The sequence below is a fragment of the Ictalurus punctatus genome, chromosome 29, assembly GCF_001660625.3.
Source record: "Ictalurus punctatus breed USDA103 chromosome 29, Coco_2.0, whole genome shotgun sequence".
NCBI classification, from domain to species: domain Eukaryota; kingdom Metazoa; phylum Chordata; class Actinopteri; order Siluriformes; family Ictaluridae; genus Ictalurus; species Ictalurus punctatus.
In genome coordinates, this window is record NC_030444.2 from 9,260,337 (window position 1) to 9,270,096 (window position 9,760).

General features: G+C 37.8%; 1 protein-coding gene across 1 annotated transcript; it reads right to left on the bottom strand.

The window, feature by feature from the left end:
* Positions 1–1,644: 1,644 nt before the first annotated feature.
* Positions 1,645–8,939, bottom strand: emc4 (ER membrane protein complex subunit 4). Its single transcript, NM_001200485.1, is given in 6 exon segments — positions 1,645–1,855; positions 1,985–2,145; positions 3,946–4,099; positions 5,088–5,202; positions 5,531–5,639; positions 8,802–8,939. Coding segments are annotated over 5 exon segments (564 nt in total). The 5' UTR covers positions 5,629–5,639; positions 8,802–8,939; the 3' UTR covers positions 1,645–1,819.
* Positions 8,940–9,760: the final 821 nt, after the last annotated feature.

Here is a 9,760-nt window from a genome sequence, read left to right on the forward strand (position 1 = left end):
CATATCTCATCCTTTCCTGCAAATTATCTAGTCATATTTACAGATACTAGTGCTGTATGGACAAATGAAATCGTCCGATCTACTCTGACACGGTCCTTCCTAAATGGCCAGGTTGTAAAAACCATTGGCAGGCAGTGCAGTGATGCTGTGGAACAGGTATTACAGGTCAACAAGTTTGTGAGGGGTGTGTTTGGTTTCTGTTTGCAAATGGCTGTAGTTAACCCCAGACATGAAACATATACAGGGAATGTGGTCTTTTGACATTTCAGAACATTTGACCTTTAAAATAAGCATGACGTAATAAGCATGAAGTAATTGAATAATGAACACACAGCTGTTACAGTGCTCCAACAAGATCCAATACAACAGTCACAAGAGTGATACGGTTTCCCGGGTACGGGAGCGGACACGATGCATTTACTACTTTCATTTGCAATAGCCAGTAACTGCATTGTTTGTGTAGTGAATGGTGCTGTATATGAAGTTTTATGGTAATCCTCAGACCGTATGTGTGTTGTGATGGCACATCCATACGTTTCAGTGATGGGCTTTATTTATCTCCATTGCCACAGATGTGGAAGAACATCTCTTGCATCAAATCTGCCATATTTAGTGTCTACGTTAAACTGTTGAACTACATCAACAAAGCCTTTCCCGGAAACAAAGTCGTATGGCCGAGCATTTTTACAGCAGAGTGCAACACATTTATCTGTAGTTTCTTGCTTAATATAAGCAGGAAGAAGTGCTTTATGGTGGAATGAGAGTTTACTTTGACTCTGGAGAACGGAGCAGACATGCCAGATTTGGGCCCACTGTAAACGAATACTTTTGCACAACTTACGTTCAATTCTTTTCCATTTTTTTTCAGCAACAATTGAAAATTGTTTCCAAATGTCGGACTTGCCTTGCTTTGTTTTTGTGAAGTAAATAGCCACTTTAATGTTCTTCTCAACTTCATTTGTTGACTCCGTTCTTGTTACACGCCCACAGGATCCCAATCTCAATGCAGCCCTCCACCCTGAGGAAACCCCCGAAGTAGGGGGAGAATATGCACGCTCCACACACACACAGGGCGGAAACAGGATTCAAGCCCCCAACCCCAGAGGTGCTAGGCAACAGTGCTAACCACTAAGCCACACCAGTAAGGGGGATGTAAATTACTAATTTGTTTATATTTAGACTAGTCGAACAAAAAAATAACTGTATAGGTAGGTGAGATTGGTCAAACTGAGTGAGTGGAAAAAAAAAAAGCAGTCCCTTGCACACCTCAGTGTTAAAACCAAAGTACACTCACAGTAGTGGCATGTCAAGATGGAAAAAAATATCATATCACCATACTTGAAGACATTGTGCTCTTGGTAAACGCGCTTTATAACAGCTATGTGTCATTCACGAATTTACACATAGTTAGATGAACAATTTTTTTTTTTTTTTATAGAAAGACAAGACAAATAGTTCCTCTAGACACTCTTGATGAAAACTTAATTCTAAATGTATCCGAAAAGTGATGGCTGTCTATAGCTGTAGTCTATGGCTGCAAATAGTGCTTCGAAAGCTATGAAATATGGTATTCCGCCTCGAACGCCTTTTTTTTAATCTGACGAGAAATACCCAACGCAGAGACAATACTCTAATGTGTTTAAGTCAAAAGTACTGAAATACGTTTATTAAATCTCTTTTTGTAAGGACATTGTTATATGTAGCAGAAGCGTATGAAACAAAGACAAAGGAGATCTCATTCAAAACTTACATAAATTAATGAAATTGTGTTAAACAGGCAAAGGGTTTGTGTGTGTAAATGCATAGAGGTTTTGAAGGCTCACAGGACCAATCCTCCACCCATTATCTCCAACCTCTGTGGAAGGAAAAACAGAAAACAGTTTTTTTTTTGTTTAGGGGTAATAGAGGTCCACTGTATTTTATACATTATACGTCCATATTTTTGTAAAAACTCAAACGGCACCTTGTACAGTTTGCTTCATACCTGTGGAGGTTCAATAAACGCGAGCCAATCAGACGAATGTGTTGGGAGGAGACCCATTGACTGACACTTGTAGATGGCTAGCGCTGAGCCGAGCAAGTTGCCAATTAGGTAGACCAAACCCTGGAGCCACTGCTGACTTGAACTCTCCAGCAGTTTAAAGGCTGAAACACGGAAGGACAATCAAATGAATATTTATAATACATGACCATTTGCATGTTTGTCGCTCTGCATCCTGTTCAGATTGGTGTAGCACTGAAACGAACACAACAAACAGTATTAGCATGTAGCTGTTTCTCTCCGATTCTCTCAAAAACAGCATTCACAGCTGAATGATGTATTAATAAATAATTCATCTGTAGTTCTGAATGAATTTATCTTTGTAAAAGACCTTCAGTGATTTATTTTTAACTTCAAGTTTGAAAACAACCCAAGTGTCTGTGATATTATCAGAAGGAAGTACAAGATAATTGTAGCAAGACATGGCCTTCAAATAATATAACAATATTTGGGGATATTTTTGCTAGAGCTATATACACTAACTAACTATACAGTGGTGCTTGAAAGTTTGTGAATCCTTTAAAATGTTCTATAGTTCTGCAACAACGTGACCTAAAACATCATCAGATTTACACACAAGTCGTAAAAGTAGATAAAGAGATCCCAATTCAACAAACGAGAGAAAAATACTATACTTGGTCACTTACTTATAAAAAAAATCTGTTGTGACCCCCTTGTGTAGCTATAACTGCAAATAAACATCAGTCCTGCAATGTTTTAGTTCATATGTATTCAGAAATATAGAACATTTTCAAGCACCACTGTATATAGCTCTCAAATTAGTTAAGTTCATTTTAAAATACTTGATGGTGTTTTTCAGCCAATCCTCCAATCAATCAAAGTACAAATTCTACTAAATTTACACTAAATTATATCCTTCACTTTTTCAGGGTGACAGTAAAAAAAATGTAAAACTTTAAAAATCTGTTTAAAACAAAATTACAAATATATTGGCCTTCAAATTAAACAACAACAACACAGTGAGTTGATACAACGTCCGACACTCCTCATATTCGCTTGGGTGCCTTTGTTTTAGGTGCTGAAAAATGTTTCTAACACTCTGTGTGGTCACAGCGTGTGTTTTTTTTTGTTTTGCATGGTTTGCAAATTACTGTCATTTGTTTGGAGTCTGACCTTCTGTATCCAAAATGCTTCCACACTACTGATGTAGCTTCTCGTTTAGCGACTAATTCATCCTTCAAACACCTAGTGGTGTAGGCCTAAAAATTTAAGTCGGATCATATCTTGGTCGGACTGCATTAAGGGTTCAAACTTCATGCCTCGATATCTTAAAATAAATAGAACTGTTACTGCTAGAACCTCATAATTTCAAGGTTTCAATATTTACTTTCGATAACAAAGGAAACAGTGTTATGATGAGTTATAAGCTGAGAGCTGTCTTCATTTAAAATGTACAAAAATGAACATGTTTAATGAGGAAAAGACAGGGCGATGAAAAGCCCACTTGGTACTGAGAGTAATAATTATATAGAAACAGTACTGAAACCTGATGATATTTGCAATACTCAGGAAAAGTTTAGTACGAAGGTAATATCATGATACTTGCGTCGTGATGCATGAAAATACACTTTATTGAGAAGCTTACAGCAATTCTGTTTATTTCAAGCTACATTTCGAACAAAATAATGCTATGAGGTGATCTGTTCTGATTTGCTTCCCGCTTGTAGTTTTAAGAATAAATGGCTAGAGGGCAGCAGAATTTATAAACAGAACGTATCTCGAGCTAAATTATTTTATTGCCTGACAAACGATGTATACATACATCGTGATTATCTTCATAGCAGAAAATACATGTTGGCTTCTTTGATGCTAATATAGCTCACTAGCATGTTCAGGAGTAGCATTAAGTGCAATGAAATAAAGCAAACTGAAGCTTTACTCACTGGCAGACATGGACATGAGCGCCTGAATGGGCCTCCAAGCCATCATACACACCATCATGATGGGGAAGATAGAAATTGTGTTTCCAGACATGTACATGATGAACAGATTCATGGGAATTTGCTTCAGAGGGCCAAGGGCTACATCCCAGCATCTCTACACACACACACACACACACACACAAACACACACACAGACACACACACAGACACACAAGTACATGATTTAAAGCAAAAATAAAATGTAAAAACAATACACACTGAAAAAATGTATCCGAAAAGCACATCTGTTATAAAAAGAATGTTCACTTTTCAAATGCTATATGAATTGTCAGTTCTAAGCCGTATTTTTTAGCCATAACATGCGTCACAAAGTGCTCTGCAAGTACGATCAGCGACTAAACAATTTAACAGGTTTGGTTTTTAAATAGAGATGCACCGATGCTAAATTTCTCAGCCAATACCGATAGTTTGGTGGTTCTGCATTTTATGCCTTCTTTTAAATGAATAATAATTAAATTCCACAATTCTGAAAAAAATGCAAATAAAAACGTTATTCTCTCCATTTCTACAAGTTGTTTCACAGTAACTGGTCTCATAAACACAAAACACATTACTCTAACATTAACTAAATTCTGAAGATTAAAGTAAGATTTCTTCACTTATTGAATGTTATTAATTCATATTAACATTGACTGAATTCTTAAAAAAAACCCTCCTCCTATTATCACATTCACTTGCCACTAACAAAAGCATTTCTACTTCATCACTAACAAACTGGTAATATATAATATCAACTTTATATATACACATATACATATATATATATATATATATATATATATAGTATATGAAATATACTACTCTACAAATATATTTTTCTGTGCAATATATATACTTTTTGTCAACTCTTTTTCATTTAAATCTTTCAACGGTGTACTGGCGCTTTAATTTGCTTCACTGCTGCAGAGTCCGGTGTAAAATTTTATCAGTGCAGAGATTACAGTGATTACAAACTGCAGTTTTGTTGTCATTCCACAGAAGAGACATGATCTTTAAACACAGCACGAAATCGATGTGTTCTCTCACACATATACAGTATTGCTAAAATTCCTTATTTTAGTCTACACGTCATGCCGTTTTACCTTCTCCACCAGGTTGCGGTCTGCTTCCTGCACGCTTGTGTCAGGGACTGGTTTATCCGAGTAGCCCACAGGATACATAACTTCTCCATCCTTAAGCTGCCTGTCTCCTCGGGTCCTGCACAGAGCAAGAGACGAGAGATGTATTTCTATGCGACAAGCCTTGTTTTATAGTAGACTCATTTACAAATGATCTTTGCCACATAATTTATTTAATTCCATAACCTGTCCGGTACTTTCAGTAACTGCTTTTTCCTGGTTACCTAGAAGCATATTTGCAAAACTGCAAATCAAGTAAAACTGCATGGATGTATGAACATGTAGGGCGTCCTCCAATTTTTGGGCTCCTTGATCGCTGGCCTTAACAGGAGTCCTAAGTGTAGTTAGTTCCACTTCTCTTGTGAATCCACACACACTTGTGATTAATAAAGTTTAGGATTTCTTACCTGGTGTTGGCCAGACTCAGCTCCAGAGCCCATTTCATCCTCTTTTGTCCTGTTGCTTTAGTGGACAAGGCTCCTCCCTGTCCCCCCGGTGACGACATGGCTCCTATTACTAATAAACAACAAAACAAATAAACGTGAATTATTTTCACTAATTACCTAAGAGAGCCAGTTAGCTACCAAGGTTCACCCTTGATGTCCGAGTGTCCGAGTCGATATGATTGCACCCATAACGTTAACATTCCCACAGTACAGGTAGGAATCAAGCTTTAAGTAATGTCTTGCATATCAATATTTATAATCTTCAATCTTAATTGATTATATAATCAATCAAATTATATAATAATATAATTATATAATCTTTGCGTTAATGTCTCCACTACTTCTACACTGGGTTTCTCATTAATATGACATTAAACACTACCGCATAGAACATTTAAAACATTTTCATTTTAAACACGCTCTACTCTGGTGTTTTCAAAAAATTGCTCGTAAAAACGTAAGAAGCTTTGGCCAGGCGTTTTTTTTACTTTCGTTCTCTCTGAATCGATCCGGCAATGTCGAGGAAAAGCACAGTTTTTAAAAATGGACATCTTTAGTACAACATCGTCCACCATCTTCTATGTTTCGAGTTAAATGGGTCACATGACTAAAAATACGCCATTGTTTTTGAATACGGTTGTTTTCTTGGTCCACACTACTATGTGAAAATGGCGCTTTCATATTTATCCACTTTATAAAGTGGGAGCGCTTTCGAAAAGCTCCATTTCTCGTTGGACAAAAACGCCATCTCGGTGTGGACAGAAGGCCGAAGCACAGAGGAAAAAGATGCGTTTTCAAATTTAACCTGATTTGTGTGGATGTAGGCTTAGTATTGAGCCACACGGACGTGTCGCATTGATTTCTGAGGACGCGCAAGAAGTGACGCTCCAAATGACTGCAGAGTTCGCATACGTGCAGCTATCAGCAAGTGGACACCATCCATTCGTTGTGTTCACGCCATCCCGGAATTACTGTAATTATGTATTTCTATACGCCAAAATGAACATGTGAGATGAGGATGATGTTGACAACTGCAAAATCCATAATTACAACATTAAGTCACATTTTTCTAGCTCTCTTCTGGTTACCCACTGAAGCTAAACTGGGTTGAGCCTGGTCAGTACCTGGATGGGAGACCTGGGGAAAATTAAGGTTGCTGCTGGAAGTGGTATTAGTGGTATTAGTGAGGCCAATAGGGGGCGCTCACCATGTCGTCTGTGTGGGTCCTAATGCCCCAGTATAGTGACAGGGACAACATACTGTAAAAAGACGGTGCTGTTTGGGGTGAGATGTTAAACCGAGGTCCTGAGTCTCTGTGTTCTTTAAAATAATTAATAAAATAATTCCCATCTCTGAATTGGCTCACTCTCTCCTCTCCACTAACAGCTGGTGTGTGGTGGGGGTTCTGGCGCACTATGGCTGGCGTCACATCATCCAGGTTGATGCTACACACTGGTGGTGGTTGAGGAGACCCCCCCCATATAATGTAAAGCGCTATATAAATGTAACTAATATTTTTATGCTATTGCAAAATACAACCACAATACAACAAGTAACAGTCGGTATGCAAATACATTATTAATATTCTGAGGAGCTTGTATCACAACGAGCATTCAGCCAAAGTTCACTTAGATTCAGGTGCGTTGAACATGTCTCATTTACCAACAAACATCATCGCAAAAGACGTTGCAAAACAATTTCATGCGATCGCAATTTTGCCAATTCAAGTATAAACCCCCCCCCCAAATCCTCCACAAGTTGCAGTGCAATTTTAAAAAAAAAAGTCGCAGCAAAATCAAGCATTTTTGGCCGCAATGATAACAAAAAAACCCTCAGAAACTCTGAAATCCTGTAAAGTAATATTATGAGATAACGACTTAACAACATTACTGTTGAAGCTGTGATTTTTAGTGTTTCCTCATAACGTTGCGGCGGTCAGTCAAGTTGGAGCGCTCAGAAACTTCCTAGGATCCGAAATCGCATGTTGTGACAGTACCTACTGCATTCGATTCAGTATGTACTGATCAGTATAAATCCGCGGTCAGACTAAGCTTTAGCGCTCCATTAACTTCCATTCACACGCATCCAAAAACGGCAGACCAGAAACGCAAGCTCATGCGTAGAACTTTCATAACTACGCTGCATGATGAAAGTTCAGATCTGGTGAACTCTGACCTGCGTAATTGTAGGGTTAGTTTAAAAAAAAGAAAAAAAGAAGAAAGAAATTAAAAATGGAAGCGCTAATTTTATTGGTAGCGAGCTATCCTGTACTTTACAACAAAGCTTTGAAAGTTCATAAAAAACAACTTTGGTGAAGCAGCATAAGTTTTGACAGATGATGTCATATCCTGTTCCCGCCCCTATTCGTAGCGGCGTCTGACAAAAATGCGCATGATTAAAGCCTAGTGTTACCACGGCATAAATAGCAAACCTGAATACAATCCAAACGTACTACACAGCGCAGATTCCGTGGCTCTTCTGTGCCAGTCCCGTTGCATTTTGGGATAGCACAGTATCCACAGTGACCACTGCTTCCATACCGCACAATCATCAGCAGCTCATCCAGATATTTCTCACTTACTGTTTTATGAATACTGAGAATTCGGTACTCCTTTAACGTACTGCTTTTCATCCACTGTATATTAGGGTAGTGGGGATATTCATACGCAGTCCTACTTTACAAACTGATTGTAATTATGAGTTCTACGAGGTCGGACAAGTCGGAATCTCGTAATTATGGTAATTAGGACTTGACGTCAACTCAGCTATTATTCTGACCCCGCGTGACGTCAGTGCAGCACACAACCACTAACTTCTCAAAGAAATAACAAAAATACAGCAGCATCCAACAAATCAGCACCAGGATGTCTAAAAACAGCAGAAATATTTTAATATAAACATTTTAAATGTGTTTCATGGTGAAATTTTCCTTTAAATCTATAGAGACAGTAAAAATGAGCAATGAGAGTCTCATTAGATACTAGCTAACCCTTCGGTAAGAACACATTTAGCTAGCAGTGCTACGTCTCATCTTTCCAGATAGATCTTTCTGTACCATAATATTAGCTCGGGTTTAATTCTCAATGGTTTAACCGAGGACATTTAATATGCAAAGAATAACACGCAGACAATACTACTAATTTCTTTCTTTTCATCGTTTCTGACTGTGCTTAGCAGCTAACTAATGTTAGCGTCAATGTTTGCTAAGATAAGGAGATATGAACAGCCATACCTTAAAACAGCTCTAATATCTGCTTGTACAGGTTAATAATTAGTCTCTGCGGAAATAAAATGTAAGGGTCTTATTTGTTTAGATTTATATTTATACTTGAACTACAACAACAGCTTCTGTACTCTGCTCTTAACAAGCCTGTCTGGAGGGTTGCCAGATCCTAACCCGTGGTCAACGGAATCTTAATTTATATTCGAACGAAGCAGTATTAAACATATTTTTTTCTTAAAGAATTAAAATTACCAGCGCCTAAAAACTTGTAATACTGCGTTTTTTAAACATAATACACGAATTCATTAAAAATAATAACTAATATTAAGGGTGGGTGTATAGTAACAGGTGCATGTACAAGAAAAAACGTGCGAACGCTATTGCATTTTAAAATATTATGTAAATATTTAGTACAAAGTGCATATACACTTAATACAGTTTATGAATGACTCTCTAATACCATCTGGGAGACAAGAAAGAAAGAATAAAGTGGAAAATGGAAGGTAAAACGCGAATCTGGCAACCCGTCAGGATCCAATGACGCTATTGTTGGGTAAGTTATGATTTGTAGGTAGTTATCGCCCCCTACTGCACTGGAGACAAACAGCAGTACTACTTCATAACAAGATTAGCGTGAGAAGATTTTTAATAACAGTAACAAGCATATCAACTACTCTTACCACACACAATCATGTCGCCTGAGATCCAGATTATACTAGCTGACCCTGTTTAACACGCCCTAAGAATGAGCTAAAGATGATACGGAAACATTAGATACACAGAGACAAGGTTCTCAAACGTGTTTGGCTGGTGACCTCATTTTATAGTAGCAATTAGTAGAAATTACAGGCCTATTATTTACAGATTACTGTAAATATCAAAGTCAGGAGATGTACAGGGTGATCTAATAGGGCGCTGGTGGTTTAACAGTTAAAGCTGTAGGTCACTGATCAGAAAGAAAGTTGGGG